We start from the raw sequence: 20,612 nt of genomic DNA, 5'->3' as shown, positions 1-20,612 counted from the left end.
AGACGTTTGGTTGAGGTTTGCCCTTCCTTTGTTTCCAGTTCCTGTTGCATTTATGTCAAACATCCCTCAGAATAAACAAATCATTCCTTCCCACAAATAGGATAAGAGTCTGCTCTTAATCATACTTGTGGGAAGAACGCAGTTTCAGCTCATTCTGGCCACACACACACCTCACTTTCATCGCGAATGGAAGTTCAGTGATGCCTGTTTCGTGTCTAATTCTTGCCTTGATCATATCACACGTACAGATACTCATACACATACTCTGTGTAATTTTGCCAAAAGGAAAGCAGGGATAAATGTGCTCATCCTGTCTGGAGCCAAACAAAACGTAATGAAATTGCACAGAAACTGTAGATTTGCCTCACAGTATTAAAGAGTTCAAGTCCCACTTTGCCATACATTAAGCTAACACCACCCATCTCCTTCAAGCCTACAGGTACGTAACAATAACTGAGGTGCTTCTGGACTTCAGCTGCATTCCTCCATCTTCAAACTCAAGGAAATCAAGTATTTTGTTCCATTTTGAACGCGGTCGAGTCCCGCGTTTATGGCTGAACCTTCCAGCTTTAACCATCACCGATCTCCCTTTTCAACCAACCAGAGACAAAATGAGACTGGAGCTGACAGACATGAAATCAAAGTGCATTAACATCTAAATCACAGCCTAAAGGTTGTTTGAGAAAAAACAAAACAAAAAACTGAGCGGTCTTCACGGTTCAAGCTGTCGTTCCATTAATGAGGCGAGTGAGGGAGCAGGGCCCAGTCCGTCCCGTTCGTCGTGTTGTGAACTTCTCCTCATTATCGTCTCGGTCCAGAACAAACTCATTAGTGTTGTGTATTCCAGTGTGTGTTCCAGCAACCCACAGAGAAGCCTTCAGAATAAAAGCATGGCTTTTTTTTCTTTTCTTCTTCTTTTTTTTTTTTTTTAAAGACCTTCTGCCTCTGACCACTTTAACTGACGCTGTGACTCTTCCAGGGGTTAATAACAGACGTAAAAACATACAAACTGCTCTGAGCAAACATCTTTTGGCTCAGACGCCAGAAAAATCCACACATACACCCGACATACAAACATGCAGGCGATTATTCCAGTATCAAATTGCACCTGAACTACAATCTGTCACTCTTCATGCACTTTTTTTTTTGTTTGTTTTGTTTTGTTTTTTGTTTTTTTGTTTTGGAGGATCCATTGCTGTTGGTGGCTCTGTTTTGGTTGAGTTTCTGATTGGTCAGAGCAGAGTTAACCATTGGTTTATCACATGGCAGTGTTTGGTAGCATCAGGTTGACCTGGAACAGTGTGAATACGACGTCTTTGTGTGCGCACATGCGTGTCTACAAGAGGCAAGGTGTGAGCGTGTCAAGTGGCTGGTTTTCGTGTCATTGAAGCTGTCTTTTTTTTTTTTTTCTTTTTTTTAAACCGGATATTCAAGTGTCACTCCGGCTACTTCCTCTTCCATAGTCTCTAACCAACGTGTGCCATCAGTAAGAGGGGTAATAGTACATTCTTTATGTCTCTGTCTTAAATAACAGGGGTCTACATTTTATTTTCATACCATTCAAAACACAGTGGTCACCCCTAGTTCTCAGTGAAATAGTAGGCTTTTTCCCTCCATATTGGCTCAGTGTGGGAGCAGGGAAATGTCAGTACAGTGGTGTTTCTTCGGTGACAGTGGGACAACATGTTTCCAGCATGTTTCTTTTCCTAAATCCAGGTATCACAAAGTCTGTCTTCATGGATGAGAGGTGTGAGGTTTTTGTGTTGAAAGAACAACAAAAGAGGAAGAGTGAGGAACAAAGGGGCGTGACAGCTGGAGGAGGTGTGTGTGAGGGCAGCGACGAGCTCCCCCCTCCTCCCTTGCTATAGCAGCTCCTCCCTTTGCTTTTTGCCCCTCACCGGCCCCTGGCCGTTTCTCAGGGAGCCGTTCTGGGGCCGCAGGAGATGCCCGCGCTCCTGCTCCGTCCACGGGACCCCGCCCTGCCCATCGTCACTGTCCAGGTCAGAGTCCGAGTGCATGAGGGCGGAGGAGGTGGGAGCGGGCACAGGCTTCAGGCGGGCTGGAAGGCACATGGTGGAGGAGAAGAGACAGAAACAGTGTGATGTCAACATGATGCTGTGTCAAACCTGGACCATTCGGAATATTTTATTTAATCCTTTATGAGTCTCACTGAGGACAAGAAAACATATGAACATGGACAAAACTCATTCAGAACACACAGAATGTACATATGTACGTCACAGTGGTTATTTTCTTTAGAAAACTGAAAACACATCAGCCTTTATCGTCCTTGATGTGTGCATGGGGTGCACGCTCCACCAGGTGAGCTCCCGGGGTGACCCCTTACCATCCTTTAAAGTAAAGGATCACTCGCTGGCTCACCTGGTTGCACTTTTTTATGAAGTGTCACCTGTGATTCGCATTTTTGTGTTGTGAAGTCCCAAAAACTGCTGGACATCGACTGCAAACGTGCCTGATCTCCTGCTTGCTGCTCTACTGCATCACAACCAACCCTTCATCACATTACATAAACAGTGACCTACAATGTGTGGTAGTGTATGGTAGTGTGTGACTTACCAGCTCTTGGTGGTTGGAGCTCCAGACTGTCTTGCTCATCAGCTTCCAGTATTTTATATCTGCTTTTGCTTCTGCGCACTTTACTTTTACGCCTTTCGGGACAAAAAAACACACCAGATATCATCAGTTTGGTGCAGTTAAAGAAGAAAATCCAACCCCAAGAGTTTAATGCAAATTATATCCTGTATGTGCCCAAATACATTTAGTAATAATCATAACAATATCTGATCTTGTTGAACTTGTGCTCACCTGTTGCAGCAGCACACCATCCCCCAGACAATTGTTGCAATAGCAACCACAATCATGAAGGAAGCTATAGTGACATACAGAACGCTCCACTCTGAAAGGAAAGTAATTAGTTAGACACAAAAGCAAAGTAAGTTTTGAATGTCGGATGCACTGACTAACTAAAGCATTTAACGATGATCTTATCTCACCACAGTTGCTCTCCGCATCTCCAAACTGAGCTCTGATGAAGTTCTCCATCCAGAAAGGGTGGCAGACACAGCGTCGTGTGAATGAGTCGCACTCGCCGTGACTCGAGCAGTTTAGCTGGCAGACTGAGGAAGGAGAGGGGCAGAGAGCGCGGCAGATGAAACGAGAGCGACATACCACGCAATTATTATAGAGCATAAACCTGCAATAGGTGCAGTCAATTACATAACAGTGTCCAAGTTTTAAAGGCAGAGGGAGGAAGACAAAAAGGAGGAGACATAACTTGCAGTGACAGCTCAAAAATCTTAGAAACTTGACCTTTGAGTCCTGTCTGTCATTATGTGAGCATTATCTTTTGTAACAGAGGTCAAGAGGTAAAAGCTGCTCTGACCCCAAACCAGCCTGAGGCCATCATGTGGCGAAGCAGACAAATAAATTCTGAAAAGACAAAAAAAGTCTCTGAACTTAACATAATTTTAACTACAAAGCCTGTGTTAGTGTGTAAACTGATTTTTACAGTGTAATCCAATCTTGTCCAGCCTAGCATCCCTTAATTCAGTTTACAAAGGACTCTTTCTCTTTGTCTTTTACAAACTGTATCTGTCAGCTACTCACTGACTGTGTCCACCCTCCAGGCCTTGTAGATGAGAAAGTCATTCTTCTGTTTGCGCAGTTTGTTGCGCAGTCCAAGTGCAACGCTGCGGCCAGACAGAGGAGGGCGCCCTGGACCGCCTGACACCAGGAAGACCAAACGAGTACTGGGGAGGGAGGAAGGAGGGAAAAATGCTTACTTATATAACAATGTCCACCAATCAGACCTTCCTTACTTATCCTGGTTCTGTTTGTGTGTTTCATGAGCAGGTTTACACTTGAGAAGTCGAGTTATTTCCCTCGAGCATACCACGACTCACCTGTGCTCATTAAACGCACTGATCTCTCGAACAATGATGTCGCTGTCGAGCACGCCCAGTAAAACGCCGACCTGGCGCAGCAGCATGTCGCGCTGACGGTGGGAGACCTGGGATACGGAGACCTCCAGCACCAGCTCCACCAGGTCATGCTCCCATATGTCTGAAGAACAGAGACAGAGAGAAGGTGAAGAAAGGGATTAAAAACACAGAAGAGACATCGACGGGGGGAGGGAGGGTAGAGAGGAGGGTGGTGGGAAAGTAACGAGGAGAGAGAGAAACGGACATGAGAAAATCAGGCTGATTGCAGGCAGGATCCATCTGATACTGAAATCTGGGAAAGAGGCCAGAGCACCAAATGACGGATTAGTCTCTGGCTGTGTTTGTGTCTGTTCACCGTATGCTGCGCGCTGACCTGCCCAGCCTTCTGCTGCTGATGGTTCAGTCCCTCGCTGTGTGGAAACCGTTTGAATGCACGGACGTGTTTGAATGCAAAAATAAACTCACATACATCCAAGAGCTATTATGTGATTCAAATGCTTTAACTTTAACTTTTAATAAAGTCGCTTTTCCTGAAAATAGCCTGAAACCAGCCGTCACAAAACAGCAAAGAGTGAGACAATGCGACCTGTACCCGGACATGTTCTCTGGATGTTAACGCAGGCTGTGAACGCGCCATGATCGAATGTGATCGGATCCGCATGAACACATCTGGAAACAGTCTGACGCGCTGTGTTCAGATCTTAGGTTGGTGTACAGAGCGAGCAAGTGAGATGACTAAAAGAAACAGTTCATGAAGTCCGAACACAGATCACATTTTAATACCAGCTGGAGTTTTGAGTCTGTTTGTGTTTTGTTCACTTTACCTGGTTTGACCTCCACGGTGCCCCTGCTGGTGCTGGTCTGCCCCTTACTGTCAGTAACAGTCAGGGTGAAGCTGTACTTCCCCTCCACCAGGTTTCCCAGAAACAGCACTGCCTGGTGGTCTGAGTTGTTCAGTACATCCTATCAAAGCAAAAAAACAAAAATATTTATAACTTCTGTGGACGTCTGATGTCTGAGTAAAGCAGCCGTGAACAGCCCGTCTCACCCCCGCGGCGGGGCTGCTATCATCCCTCGTCCACAGGTAGCTGACTCCGCCTTTGTCATCAGTGGAGCGAGATCCATCTAGAATGGCGGTCCTGACGGGCAGAGCGATGGGGGGGCTCGACATGACGTGAGCCACTGGCGGCTGGTCCAGTTCTGGTGGGAAAACATTACATTGCTTTGTAAAACATGAATAAAGAAAGACTGTGATGACTTGCTAATCCTTTCGACACACACTCAACGACAAACAGTACAAAGACAATATATTTAATGTTTAACTCATCAGCTTTATTGATTTATGTAAATATATGCTTATATGCAGAACTTTGAAAAGCCAGTGAACCTTCAGAACAAACTGCAATATTTAAAAGGCCAATAAGCATTCAGCAAAACCCTTTGCTGGTGTGAGACAAACATAAAGGTGATAAAGGAACAGAAAAAAAACACATCATCGAGGATAAAAAATGAAACAGGCAGATGGACTTTCATTTATTTTATAAGCACTAGTTTGTACACATGCAAATGTATGTGTGTACATGAAGTGTGTATGTGCAGATCCTGTGTATTTAACTGTGTACCTGACTGTGTTTGTGTGTGTGCAGATATGCATAATCATGTGTATATGGGCCGAGAACGCGTTTGCATACAAAATGTTTTATTGTGAATTTATTAAAGACTCTTGAGAGGTTAGCCTTGAGCTAAAAGACATCTAAATAAACAAATAAACACATACTTCCACTGTGCATAAATCAGTGTCAAGTTCAAAAACATGCCCTCAGCATACAAACTGACTATTGTCTTATTTTCCTCAAAAACACGGAGATAAGAGCAACGTCTGCTTTAAAACACGCGGAAATAAACGTTTAATGCTCCAAAAGTGTAAATGCTTTAATTACAAATTCATATTTCAAAACAGCAGCCATAATCCTCACCTGTCAGACTCCAACACCTGCCAGCTAACAGAGAGGGATTAGCACGCGCACGCATGCACACACACACACGCACGCACACACACGCACGCACGCACGCACGCACGCACGCACGCACGCACGCACGCACGCACGCACGCACGCACGCACACACACACACACACACACACACACACACACACACACACACACACACACATCCTAACCTTCTCTCACGATGACCGTGACGGTGTCACTACCCTGCAGCTTCCTCTCATCAGTTACTGTCAGGGTGAACTCGTATGTGCCGACCTCCAGACCTGTCACCGTGGCAACAGCGCTGTCTGCGTTCTCGATCTTCACCCCATCAGGACCCCTGGTGGATGAACAGACGGAGACAAAGAGAGAGAGAGCGAGAGAGAGCGAGGGAGGGTTTACTGTAAATGAGCCTGGATGACACTGAACAACATGGAGTAACAAAGGTTGTTTTTTAAAATCTGTTTCTTCTGTACGTTTGAATCGAACTGTATCTGAAATGAAGCCAAACCAAGCTGCCTGTGCAGATGTGCAGGTCTGTGACTCACTTGGTTTGCTTCCAGTGGTAGGTGGCTATCTTCTGGTCGTCGCTGCTCTTACTGCCATCCAGCGTGGTTCGATCGACTGGCAGCGTCAGCTCCTTCTCCGGTCCAGCATCTGCTACTGGTGGCTTGTTGTTTTCTGGAGGACGGAGAGTAAGAGGGACACCAGGATGAGGGAACTAGAAATTCATCTCCGTTGTACAATGAAACATGGAGTACTAAGCAGGCTAACGGCACGCTGCTGCTTCTCTCAGATATTATTACTCGAATGGTTGACCTTGCAGGTGCATGTGAGTTAACATGACAGGCCCAGTTCAAACACTGGGAGGGCAACTTGCCAGTGTGTGTTTGCCTTCTACAGTTCAGACTCGGCGCTTATCTGGGTGAGTGCGCACATGCACCCATGCACACCTCCCATTCACTGGGTCAAAACAGAGTTCACCAAACACGAAGCGAACAGAATGCCTTATCAGCTGTCCAAGCTCGGACATCAGCTTCACACATTATGGAGGCCAAATATACGTATGTGAACTGTTGCGAAAGTAAGGTCAAACAAGAAGTGTACACAACTGAACAAACAGACTTAAAAAACACGAGTCAACGACTGTCCAAAAATAAAGCACAGAAAGAGTGACAGCTGTGAGGCGCAGCTGACTGACCAAATATTCCTCTCAACTTTTCACTGAAAACACGAGGCCAAAGTCCTCAGGTGGCATAAACGGGAGGTTTACCTGGCTGCACGATCACGGTGACCTGGGCGGTGTCCTGCTGTCCGGCTGAGTCTGTGACCGTCAGCTGGAAGGTGTAGTCTCCCTCCTGCATAGCCGACAGCTGCAAGATCGGTGTCCGTACGCCCTGAAAAGCAGAGAAAGATGCCACCGTTAGCCGTGATTCTTGAATAAACTGACGCATGAGCATTGATTAGACAGTATGTATAGTCCTCAAGCAGCTCACCTGCATCTCCACCACCTTGTCTTTGCTCTCGGGGCTGAGGGACCACTCGTAGGACAGGGAGTCATGGTCGTCGGTGCTTTGGTTGCCGTACAGACTGATGGAGTTGCGCGGCAATTGGATGACCTGGATGAAGTTAAAGGAAAGACCAGCTATTGGTAAGCAGCAAAGTGAAATGGCATTTTGACATTTTTCAACTTTTACGTGATTAAAAAACAGAGCCATGACGACAGGAAACACTTCAGACCTGGTTAGGGCCGGCATTGGCCACGGGCCGGTAGTCCTTGGCTTTGTTTACAGAGAGGGTGGCCTGTGTTGAGTTTGTGGCTCCGTCTGAGTCAGTCACGGTCAAACTGAGAGACAACGTTCATTAGGTTAAAAAAGTAAACCGAGTGGCAAACGGCTCTTTGTCAGTGCTGGAGGGCGATGTCTAAAAATACATGTGACAGCACTGAGGTCCACCTGTACCTGAATGTGTAGTTCCCAGGTACCAAGTTGGTGAGTTTGAGGACTGGGGTGTCAGCAGAGACCTTCTCCTCCCTCAGGGGACCTTTAACCTCTTCCCAGTGCCACGCCACCACCTTGTCATCATCTGTGCTCTCTGTAAGGAGGCGGGAGGAAGGAGGACATGGACAGTCAGATACATTTAGCAGCATTAGTGGAAAAGGGAACACATTTTAAGGCCTTTCTCTTCAGCTGGAGTTAAATCTGCTCGTCATGAGAGACACTCACGGCTGCCGTCGATGACCGTGGAGCTGGTTGGCAAGGAGATCTCCAGGAACTTTGGGGAAACTACAGCAACAGGAGGCTTGTTTACTCGCGGCTCTGTCAGGTGGAAAACAAGAAATTAAGTCGCTTACTGAGCTGTGCTCAGCTGTTTGTGTCTGAGGCAGAATGAAAAGTCAGCGCCTGCTTCGGCAGAAGTCACAACTGTGTGTGGGAGGAAAGCAGCCTCGACTTCCAGCGATGCGATCCCAGTTTGTTGAGTCAACGTGAAGCATAACTGTAACATTTACACTGGCAGTAAGGAAAAACAGTACCTTCAAAACATTAGTCATGGCCGTCTGAGGACCTGCTGTCACAGCAGAGACACACAATATTGTTGCTTCGCTTAATTAGAATTAGCATGTTGACTACTAGACACTGTTCATATCAAACCACGAGATCCATAAAAGAAAGACAGAAAGAAGAGTTTGGACGTTGAGTAAAACATTAAAAAAAAGAGTGTGATAACTTATTAATCCTCACTGATCCTTCACCGCTTTGTGAACACATGAGTGGATAAAGGATATTATAAAAAAAAGAACAGTCTGTCTGTAAATGAAGGTGTTTACAGACCACATAAAACGGTTGTCTGTAAACAGTTGAACAGATGATTGCATTCTGCCTTTTATCTTACGTTTTACACAGTGTCCCAGATTTTTAGGAACTGGGGTTATAACAGACCTGAAATAATGTGACAGCATGAGTCTCAAAACCTCGCTGCACACAGCAGTGACACCACAAACTGCATCGTCTCAGAGGCTGTAGTTGATATTTCATATCTGCCTTTTAGTCAGTAGAGTCGCGTGTGACTTCTCCTCTTTGCATGTTTAACCATGTTTGCCTGAGGACATGATTTTTCAGGCTTTCACCACATCACATTAGTAAAGTCAAGTCAGTTTTATTTATATAGCCTGATACCACAAATCACAAATTTGCCTCTGGGGGCTGCGTAATCTGAAGAGCACGCGACACCCTTCTACCCTTAGAGCCTCACTTCAGATAAGGAAAAACTCCCAAAAAACCATTTAAGGATCCAAGATGGACAGACATGCAATAGATGTCATGTACAGAAAAAAAAATAAAAATAGCACAAATTACAGTTGACAAAATTATAGGTATATTGTAAACGTATATGAAAATATGCATCCAACACTGCAGTGAATGAGCCAGCCTTTCCTTTTTCATTTCTTCCTTTATCTACAGAAGTCGCTGCATGAACTGTCAGAGCGACAGTTGAAAGTAGTACAAAACTCAAACCTGACAATATTTCCAAACACAGGAAAACTGAGTGATGAAAGAGGAAGGGGAGTCATAAGCGTGTCTTCAATAGCACAGAGTGGAAGACACTTAACAGGATATTTGCTTAACGCACACACAAAAACCAGAACAGCCACCTTGCGGTTGTGTGCCAGCTTACATCCGAGTCTGTCCACACTAACACTGTACAGAAGACACTGAAGGAATTTCATAAAAGTGTCTTTGTTGGTGAAATGGATGTTTTCACTACACGCAACTTTTAAGATCGATATGAACGAGAGTTTATGTTGAATGTTGGACCTCACCTGGTTTGACCGTGACGTTGACGTAACCTTCCCCGTGGGCCCCCTCCCCGTCCACCGTCACCTCGAACTCATACAGGCCCACAGTCAGCTGAGAGGAGAGAGTGAGCAAAGCAAAGCACACCGAAAGAGGAAGTGATCTTTTTAAGAAACCCTCTGTTTGTACACTCAACGCAGATCCAGCTGCACGTTCTATTTTGAGCCGAGCGTGAACATGAAAGCCGTGAGCCGTACCTTGCTGAGTTTAAGTGTCGTGCTGTGCTTCCCCTCCATCTCCCCACTGTAATCTTTGGGATGAGTTATCAGACGCCAGTCAAATGCATAGTTTGTCCCTGAAAAGAAGCAGCAACGTTAAACAAATACAATTAACAAAACTGCTCATGCGCTCAATCAAAAGCTATCACGTATGGATCATTGTGAGGATAGTTTTAGTATGGTTAGAGCCTGTCGGGGGCGGATCAAGGGATTAGCAAAATGATGACGTGCTCTTCTCTTTGGAAACTGTATAATCTTTTTCCAGTCTGGATTTGAAACTGTCTGGCAAGTGTTCGGTGTGATGTACAGTATGCAGATGGTGACTCAGGAATCCAACCGTCAAGCAGGTTGTACTTAATAACTTAACTTCACTTATTAACTCCGTCAGTTAATATTTCAACGGCTTTACCTGCCGGGGGCGTTGGGACCACAAAGGCGTTGAGTTCGACCTCGTTGCGGGGCAGCGTGACCTCCACACTCTCTCCTGCTGACACCACCAGCTCCCTCACTGTCGTGGAGAGCAACACAGGGTCAAAAGATGATGCCAAAAGGTTCAGCATGACAACCAAGACTGGTCACAGAGTGGAGTATTCAAATACATGACACCATTTCGTCTTGTGGGGCCGAGACCATGTTATTTTACTCCACTTTCTCACCAAATACACACAAATGCATTTGATTACCAGGTAATAGTGAACCTTGTTTGACATTTAAAACAAATAACGGAGTGGATTCCAGACTGACTGTGATGCTTCATAGTGTATGAGATCCTCAAAGGTGTGCTCCAGTCATTTATTATCACAGTTTCATCAAGCTGGAGGACTAATGACAGATAAAAAATAAATAAATAAATCAAAATCAGTAATGCAACAGAGGGCAAAATATCCTGAATTTTAGCCCCTAGTATGGGTCGAGCTCCAGAAAAACCCGAATCCTACAATTCCCATCATGCAGCTCCATAGTGTCTATTCACTAAAGCCTCCCTGCCTGGTAAACGTTCCACAGGCCAATTAGAAACACAGCCTTTCCATTCCATTCTCCAAGCCCAAACTGAGATGATGTCATCACCATCATCATCATCATCATCATCATTTCCCCCTTCACATCCTCAGCTGTCATTATGGAGCCGCTCTCACAGGCGGAGCAGCGCAATTACTGTATGAGCAGTAAACAATCATGCTGTAAAACTGGTTTCCCTTTAAGACAAACAGCTAATTGCTAAAGGTGCCATTGTGAGACGTCCTCTTTCAGCATCACAGGTTCCGCTCTGCATGCAAGTCCAACCTCCTCATAAAATGCAGGTGACCTTCATACAACTTCTGTGTTTTCATTTATACCAACTCAGCCTGCCACTGTTTGCTCGACTAAACGAACTGTTACTTAAAAGCGTTGAAAAAGAAAGATTTCATCCGTAACAACAGTCATTGTTCTGCATATGAATTGTTGACATTTTTTATCTGACACCAGTTCAGCAGAGAAATCGCCCATCAGGAAGGAGAAACCAATCACACGAGTCATTCCTGTTTGTAGAAGCCCAGCGTGTCTCAGCACATTCCTAATGCTTAGATTCATCTGGCTTCACACCCACAGTGCATGTCGCTTTCATCTGGAAAAATAACATCTGAGCAGCCTGCCATAAAATATGTGGACAGAGGACATCTTCATTTTATCAAACATAAAGGATGTTCTGCAGATTTTGTGTGTGTGTGACAGAAAAAAGCAAGCTTAAACATCAAAAATGGAATATTTCACATCATCTTTAGTAAAGAAAGGACCTGAGAGTCGTGTGATATCTTCCTCCAAGGCTGCAAAACTGTGCTGCTACATTATATATTAGTTCATAATTAATAAATGAGGACAAGACGTATTACTGAAGCTGGAAATAGGTGATCACTGCCTGAGCATGTGACTGCTGCAGATAATGGCGTCCTTACCAGCCTGTGTTGGAGCCGCGATGATAGCAGTCGCTGTGGGCGTGCTGACATCGCTGCTATTGGAAGACGCAGCGGCATCGACGGCGTTGTCCACCGTTGAGTTCGGCTGTGATGGAGCAGGAGCGATGTCTGCGCTGCCATTGGCTAACTGGCTCAGGTTCTTTTGGGCTGCTTGAAGGAGCATGATGCCGTTGGGTGCCGTTGGAGTCGGGTGAGCGGCTTCCAGTTTGGGACTTCCCTGTAGAAAGAACGACAAAGACAGTATGTTGGCTGACGTCAGGCTAACTAATTAACAGCATCTGCTACAACAATCAATATAAAGGTATATTCTGTGAAGTTACCGTGTTGGTAAGGTGTCCTGTCTGCGATGTGTGGCTTCCTGCAGGCTGAGCGTGACGAGCTCTCCTACGTCTTCTTAAGACAGGACCCTTAAAGCAAAGTCACAGAGGGCAAACAAGTTTAGAAAAATGTTTGAGAACTAATCAACAATTCAGTAAGTATTGAGCCTGTGTATCCATTGCAATAATAGTGAGACAGACAGAGCTCAAAACTTATGATAATGAATCTTGCGAATTAAAAAGAAGCAGCTTTATTTAAATATTGTCTGCACCTTTGAGAGCAGCTGAAGGAGGCCGAGGGAGTCCTGGTGGGGCTGGGGCAGGGAGGTGATGGGGCAGCCATTATCCCATGTGCAGCTGAGAAGCACACATTGCCCGCCGAGGCTCCAAACGGCGTTGCAGCTCGGCTTCAGGCAGCAGGCCTCCCAACATGTCGCCCCACCTCTCCCGGCCGCCAGAGGTCGCCAGCCCAAACTGATGACGCTGCTCCAGTGGATCCCGAGCACCCCGCCGGTCACCCGACAGACATCCGCTGACACACCTGGAGAGGGACAGAAGGATGTACTTTACTCAAATGTCAAAATGTTTTACATGTCGCTGTGAGAGAGTAACAGCCACGGTTAAAAGAAAAGGGTGGATTTCGGTCATGAAATGTGGGTCAAAGAGAGGATACCAGCTGAAGGTTTTGAACTGATTTCCCTACAGTGGAATTCTAGAAAGAGTCTGGTTTAGTTAGATCAAAAGGATCTGCCAAAGGCGACATCAAGGATCCGCCGCTGGGCAGCGATTCCCAGGCTTTTCAAGATTTGACTTGTTTATGTGAATCAGGGCATTGTTGGGCCCTCTTGGCATTGTCAAAGGCAGAGTGAAACTCACAGCGAGTTCCGGTCCCAACTAGTGAGACTTTTCACAGATTAGGCTTTGACTGAACGTTTCTCAGAAAAGCCGACATGCAGCCGCAGTTTGAGCAGTCAGCCAAGTCAGCAGCAGAGAGGAAGTGAGGCTTTTCTCTGACAAAACAAGACACTGATTAAAACCCAAAGCACAGTATGGAGTACGCACCGAGCTCCGTCCTCTGAGCCGGACCATATCGCACTCATATCAGCACGCAGTGAGCTGGTACAGTTAGCAAGAGCATCGCTCTGGGTGGTGAAACTATTCTTAATCAAGCCTTTGCAGTATCAAATGACCTCAATTCAATCCATTCATTGTCCCACATGAGAAATCCACTAAGTGGACAGGTGCAATAAAAGGCTATAAAAGTAACAGAGAGAAATGGAGCTTATATTTCACCACTTCAATGGACGTCCACACAAAGCCAAACTAGCCATGAATAATGGTCCAGCAGAAAGGACCACGGCCGAGCCAACTGTGAATTACATGCAGCTGAGACGAAACCCATTTTATTTTTGTCTTGCAGTTCTGAACAGTCTGGACTTGGATGCAGATCACATCCAAGTTAGCAGTCATGTACTGCAAATATCAGCAGCGCTCACTGGTGTCATTTATCAGCAGCCCCCTTTGAACAGTGTTCTGCAGTACGTTTTGGAAGGATGCTGTCAATGACTGCAGCACTAATACTGTTTATTATAAGGCCTTGATTTACAATGCATCCAGAAAGTCTGACGTTACTTTCATGCTTACACGCATCGATCATATCCAGTAACTTACAGTCTATCTATATATTGATCTGGTGGTGAGTTTAACGGCAGACCTCTGGGGACAGCAAACACAGTGCAGCCAAACAAATCCGTGTTATTTGAACAAATAAGTCGGTCGATAATCATCCTTTCTGCATCAATCCACAAGCAACCGTGTCCTGATTTCACGCTGCACACGGAGAGGAGAGAACAGTCAGAGGAGTCGGTTACCTCGCTGAGACGCTGGAGCCTGAACCCCTGCACAGCTCACTGTGGTTGCTCCTTATTTTCTTACATTTCAAACTGATCTGCTGTCTCTCTTGATAGCAGACATATTTCTGATGGCTGACAGCTGTCAGCGCTAACCTCAGTGATAAACGCATTTTCCTTTGACTGCTTCACATCCTGTGTTTCACCAGTTGAAAGGCTTTTACTGTGAAGTAGCAGCAGTAGGAAATGTTGGATTTGCATTCGTAATAACTTAATGCAGCTCTGATACGGCTGTAGGGGGGTGAACAGTAAACAGTGATGCTGATATCTGAGAGATGAGTTTATGAACAGAACCACTGGATTACACTGCCCTGCTTCCTGTGAATCCCTCGTGCACAGGTGGGCGATGTGAACCCCACAATCCACCACCAACAATGAAAACTACTACAGTGAGGTAATTACAGAACCTGAATACACTGAATGGCTATTGCTGAAAAAATGCTAACCATACATAGCATCAAATATGCGCTTTAATAATAAAAAAAACATGGGATGCAGCAATATTTCAGATATTCTTTAAGGTGAGATTCAGCGTGAGATTAGTCAGCTGAGCGCTCGTCCTGCTCATGGCAAGGCCGTCAACAGTTCAAAAGAAAAATGAAAAAAAAAAAAAAACACACACAGTTCATCAAACCATCTGAAATAGTGCTTTAGCCATAACTGCTGCTGCTGCCATGGCAACTTGAGAGCTAAGGTTGACTTAACTCAAGTCTGGAAAAAGACACGTCCCGCCACGTCCACAAACACACAACAGCACCACAGTTTGTTTGAGAAAGGACCCTTTGGCCTCGGTTTAGCCCTCCCACCCCTTGTCCACTCTGTCCCCCACCCCTCAACACACACACACACACACACACACACACACACACACACACACACACACACACACACTATGTGCGCTCACAGAGCCCCTATTGTCCTGCTTCACATTGTAACCCACTGAGCGGGGTGGCTTCAGAAAGAAGGCACACATACAGTGCACACACAGGAGGGATGTCAACAGTCTTCTGTCTGTCCGCCGCCTGGGATCAGAAGGACAGTACACAGCAACAGACAGCCAACAGTGTCACAGTATCACTGTAAGATCGTAAGAAGGATGAAGACACACCCTGAGCAATCAAAGGCGTGTAAACCCATTGTGCAAGTAAGTGCTGATAGTTTGAGAGGCACAGATGTGAATTTCCTTATCAGTTCCCAGTCAACAAATGTGGCTTTGCCAGTTGAGCTCAGGATGACAACTGGTTTATTCTACCTGTGGGAGGAGGAGCCAACAGCCAGAGGTAGATCAGCGGGAGGAGGAGGAGTTGAGGTAAGCTCCAGGTCAGCAGATTGTGGTGTGCATAGGACATTTTCCACAAGGGCCAAGGACCTAGAGAGGGAAACAGAGCTTTAATATTTCCCCTTGATTCAACAGAAATGAGCCACCAAAGCAAAGTATAACTGCATAATAAAACACTGAAAAGGAATACTTGTACACCTTTATAAATACACTTATACGCCAGTAGCCAGTTAGCTTAGCATAGCTTAACAAAATGGACACGAGGGTAAGGTGTGTGAAGTGTCACGTTTACCTTTCTCCCGACCGGGCGCTGGAAGAAAGAGACGCGGGAAGAGAGAGAGGGAGCGAGGAGTTAGGTTGGCAGCAAGGTGCTGTGAGGTGACAGGTGAAGACGGGCCAACACCAGCACTCTGAGGAAGAGATCCAACATGGCCGCCTCGGGGGCCCGCACAGGCTCAGCCGCTCAAACACAAAGCTAGAGAGAGCAAGAGAGGAGACGATTCAACAGGTGGATCTTTTAATATCAATGATGTCAAAATGAGAGATTCCATGAAAAATTAACGAAGTTAGTTTGTTCAGAAAAACATTCTTATTCATGTGTTTATAGTGATTTCAGCCCTGATGTGAATTATTCAGTTTTTCCTGCTTCTCTTCCTTGTCTACCGACAGACAACCGTGCTCCAGCTCTTCAGAGAAGCACTCCCCAGAATTTGAATGAACTCCATCAACTCGATAACAAAATTTTATTCAAATAGTATTCAACTGGAGATACTCTGCAGACAGCGCAAACATGCAGGGGACATACTGGATCTCAGCATTGAGAGATAATGACGAACACCATATCACTGAATACTGGGGGATAATCAATAATTTAGCTTAGTGGTCAAACACTCTGCATCCTCTCCTTACATAAGAAGGTTACTGTCTTCTCCTCGAACTATGACTGCGAGAGCAACATCCCATTTAATGGTGCAACAATTCCAGCTAATATCCTGTTGACAGTAACATGACTCACAATCCTGTGAGCTCCCTCCTTTTAATTATTGGTTGAGGCAACAAAGAAGTGAGAAAAGAAAAACACGCGCAGAACTCTGACAGTTGCCTCGTCGCTCAGTCGTAGCCAAAGGCAGAGCTCAACATATTATACGACATGAGCAATCTTAACTATTCAGTCCGTTACTGGCGTCTAGTCTTGAAGCCTGAATGTTCATGACGAACTGTGAATACATATCTGGGAATACCACAGTTTGGAAGGTAAAAAGTAGTATTTCTACCTCTCTCCTAAGCTCCTAATCTCTTTCCTGTGCAGGCATCACAGCAGTCACTCAGTTTTCTCACACAGCTGCATCCCTCACAGGTCCTCCATGAGTCCTTTGCAACACTTGTTAGTCACTCTGCCTAAAAGAGGGACCATCCAGATCCTTCAGTTAACTTCCTAATACTTCATGCCCTTTCCTCCAGGAAGGGAGACGAGGAAGTTTCTCCTTTCAAAGTAATTAGTTATGATAATAAAAGCATCAGTCTCGTCACAAAAAGGGGCGAGATGCAAACTGTTTTGCCCTCATGAGAACGGTTAACATTATTTTCCTCCGCGTAGGTGAATCTGTCGTCTTGAAGCACAAAGATAATTACTGTTCAGTCAGGCTGACTTTGGATTTAATGAGGAACGCATGGAGCTGAAGAGCCGTTCTGCACTCCCCCCCCCCCCGACTCTCATGCAAGTTCTTACAGCAGAGGGGGAAAAAAAAAGGGGGGCATGAACAGTACAGGTCCTGGGACACTTTGTTCAAGACGTCAGCCGGCCTCTTCTCTAAAACATCTCACAAGTCTATTATGGGGCAACATGGAAATAAACAAAGCAGCTTTCACAAACATTTGCCGTGCAGACATCTGGAATCGTTAGCTCGATGCTACATATCCATATGGTTGCTCTTTGCAGAGTTACTACTTTGCAGTAAAAAGCTGAAGGTAGCACTTCAGTAACAGATTGTAATTCACGACCGCAAACCATTTCGTCTGAGCTGAAAATCCTGTTACAACTATAGTATGTCTATTAAAACTCTAATGTTGCTACAAAAATGCTGTAAAAGTTGTGGTCATCATGCACAGATCAGAACACGTGAAGCGCCGACACGGACCTGCACGCTCTGCCTCCATATGGGAATCTGCATTCCTGCACACAGATGCTTCAGCCCCGGCAGCCTCCTCCTGTGCTACAATCAACAGCTCAGTAAGTCCAAAATCCACAAACAGTCATTTGTCCTCCTGCGCTTGTTTGTCTCTCCCAGGTAGGCCACCAAAACATTAAAAGAAAAAAAAAAAAAAAAAAAAAAAAGCTCCTGGTAAAAAATAATCCAGACACAAAATGTGCACTCACGTTTTTTTCCCTCCTTGCTGAAGTCACTTTTCACTGCGCCACGAATGCCCACAGGCTGCTGGTGACTTTGAGAGGGTGCAGCAGGAGCTCAGGTGCACCGAGCCGATGACAGTTCAGCCAGTTTCAAGAGCTACTTTTCCCACGAGAAGCCCCTGCAAAACAATGATCTCTGTGATGAAACCCCCTCCCGTTAATATCCAGAAAGGACAAGTTCTCTCTCCCTCTCCGGCTGTTTCCTCCTCCTCCTCCTCCTCCTCCTCCTCCTCTCTCTCGGTTGCAGCAGTCAATAGCACGATTGTCAGCTCTGTATTGGCTTCTAGGCAGACAGGTTGGTGGAGCGCTCGCTGTAATGACACCAAGTCCCACGCACAGCTCCTTCTGGCTGCTACATGGAAGGGAAATTAAGATGTTTTTATTTCTCTCTCAGGCAGAAAGACAATCATCATAATAATCATAACCCTTGCATTTCCTTTTGACAACTACAGACACATCCGTACAGCGACAGCTATTCTAATCCGAGGATAATGTTCAAATGGATTCAATACAAGTATCACAGCAATACCATAAACCCCTGAGTGCAGGAATATCACAGGAGGATAAAGAAGATATGAATACAACATGAGGCTTTTGTAAGTTAACCTCACAACTGAATAAAACCTCTGACTGTAATATATAAACACACACCAACAGTCTCTAACGTATTATAGATTTCTCAGCAGACGACTCGTATCAAACGCACATTGATGCTTTTGCCTAATAATCCTATTAATTGAAATCACATTTTCTGATTCATTACATGTAGTTCGCTTTGCAGGATTAGCATAAATCATTTTTATGCCTTTCTTGATATCGTGTTTAACACTACACTGCTTTTAAACCTCTTATTTCTTGGTTTCACCTGCTGTCGTTTCCTTTTACTGCTGTCACTTGTCGTCTTTACTGCTGCTGGATGTCACTAATTGATGGTTTTCATTCTGTTTACTGAGGGATGAGTCTGAGCTCATGTCTGTTTTTGTGACGCCGCAAGTCAAATTTCCCATGCAGTGCTGCAACGACTCGACTGTCAACAAATTGATAAGTGGATCAATATGAAGATACAGAAACCAGTCATTAACACCAAACATCTGCTGGTTAAAGCGTCACAAAGACAACGAGTTGAAAGGCCACCATTTTCATATTAAAGCTGGATGCTTGAGTTTTTGTAAGCTCTTCATCTGTCTACGTAAGGAACATCACTTCAGGCTGTGGTGGTCAGAATGGGACAGGAACTATTTCCATATTATTAAGTAAATGATTAATTGATTAGACAAAATACACAAAGAAAAAACCTCTTACGAATAACTTTCATTATTTCCATCACTGATTAATCAGCCTATTGTTTTCACCATTAGTCGATTAATCCTTTAGTGTACAAAATGTCAAAAAAAATTGTGAAAAATCACAATTTCCCAAAGGCCAAAGTGCTGTCTTCAGATTCTTTGTCAAAGAAAAGCAGCAAGTCTTCACATTAAAGAAGCTGCAACTAACAAATAGTTCCCAATCCATTTTCTTTCAATCGACTAATTGATTAATCGACTAATGCTGCACCTCTAAAGAAAATAACTGTTAGTTAAGCTCTACTCTATGAGACTGATTGATTCTTAGAGTATGGATTAACTGACTGATTAAAGTGCAAATAAGTGCATTGCTGTCTGCACGAATGAGGGTCTGTCAATCAAATGAAATGCATGAGTAAAATCACTCGGGTGATATCTCTGAGACATTTCATCCAAAATGGTGGGCTCGTGCATTATGTATCTCACCAGCCTGAAAACAGTCAGGGTATATAAGACAGGATGTCTTTAACTGTCAAATAATTTAATATAGGCCGATGGCTACAGCCTGCGTACTCCACTGCACTACCACAAAATTACAAACCAGAACCGGTTGGATAACATGACACTGGCCGATGTCCCACTACTGAAACGTGAATGTTGAGGTTGAGCACCGTCAGGTATCTCACCTGTATAATCCGGGATCACCCCCGTTTCAGGCACCTTGAGGCTAACAGCTGCTGCCACTCGCTCCCACTACACACCGTAGGTGAACACATATTTATCCCGTGCTGTTTTAATGGCAAATGTCACGACAGCATTAAGGACAGAAAAGTGTGCGTGGACTTACAGTTACAGCAAATGGCACAGTGTTTCACTTCGGAAGGTCGCTGTGATGTGCTGCGTCGTCGCTGTCGTGGTCCTCAGTACAGTTAATTAGGTCAGTATTCCTCTCTTGTACAGATGATTCGCCTGTGTGACCACTGTCAAGACTGCCAGGCAATAAATACAGCTTCCGGTGAGGAGTATTTCAGAATAAAGCAGTTTGGAGCAAAATTATTGCAGCATTTTGCGACCGATAGAAGCCAGCTGGTAATAACGTACTTATGGAAAGGAATGTGTAGTAAATCAAATTAGGCTCCAAGTTATATTACACAAACACCTACTCCCATTCTCGTGTTACTTGTGCTGCATCTTAAATTAAGATGAAGACCAAAATTAATCCGACAACTTCCGCCATGCGCCACCTGCCGACCAGATGTCAATAGCGAGCTGATTCAGCTCAACAAAAGCAGTTAACCCGCTGAACTTTCATCGTTTATGAAGTATGATTAATGCTAAAAACAAACGGAAAAAAACAGTGAAAATGTCTTCCATTACCTCAAAAATAACACGGCTTCGCTTCTCCAACGTTTCGAAACGGACCAAAATGGCGTCTC

At 45.0% G+C, this 20,612-nt stretch overlaps 1 protein-coding gene across 1 annotated transcript; it reads right to left on the bottom strand.

The window, feature by feature from the left end:
- Positions 1 to 834: 834 nt before the first annotated feature.
- On the bottom strand, positions 835 to 20,180 carry kiaa0319l (KIAA0319-like ortholog). The gene is made up of 25 exons (XM_076754231.1): positions 20,024 to 20,180; positions 17,622 to 18,245; positions 15,776 to 15,958; positions 15,457 to 15,573; positions 12,567 to 12,835; positions 12,298 to 12,384; positions 11,957 to 12,194; positions 10,432 to 10,530; positions 10,002 to 10,099; positions 9,771 to 9,858; positions 8,176 to 8,268; positions 7,912 to 8,044; positions 7,691 to 7,796; positions 7,447 to 7,569; positions 7,224 to 7,347; positions 6,499 to 6,631; positions 6,142 to 6,290; positions 5,011 to 5,162; positions 4,787 to 4,925; positions 3,924 to 4,083; positions 3,628 to 3,770; positions 3,015 to 3,137; positions 2,827 to 2,917; positions 2,578 to 2,669; positions 835 to 2,059 (listed from the first exon to the last, which is right to left on the bottom strand). The coding sequence occupies exons 4-25, from the start codon at positions 15,551 to 15,553 to the stop codon at positions 1,863 to 1,865; spliced, it is 2,934 nt and encodes a 977-aa protein (XP_076610346.1). The 5' UTR covers positions 15,554 to 15,573; positions 15,776 to 15,958; positions 17,622 to 18,245; positions 20,024 to 20,180; the 3' UTR covers positions 835 to 1,862.
- Positions 20,181 to 20,612: the final 432 nt, after the last annotated feature.

Source organism: Chaetodon auriga, chromosome 17 (genome assembly GCF_051107435.1).
Source record: "Chaetodon auriga isolate fChaAug3 chromosome 17, fChaAug3.hap1, whole genome shotgun sequence".
Taxonomy (NCBI): Eukaryota; Metazoa; Chordata; class Actinopteri; order Chaetodontiformes; family Chaetodontidae; genus Chaetodon; species Chaetodon auriga.
This window is presented reverse-complemented; position numbering and strand designations above follow the sequence as displayed.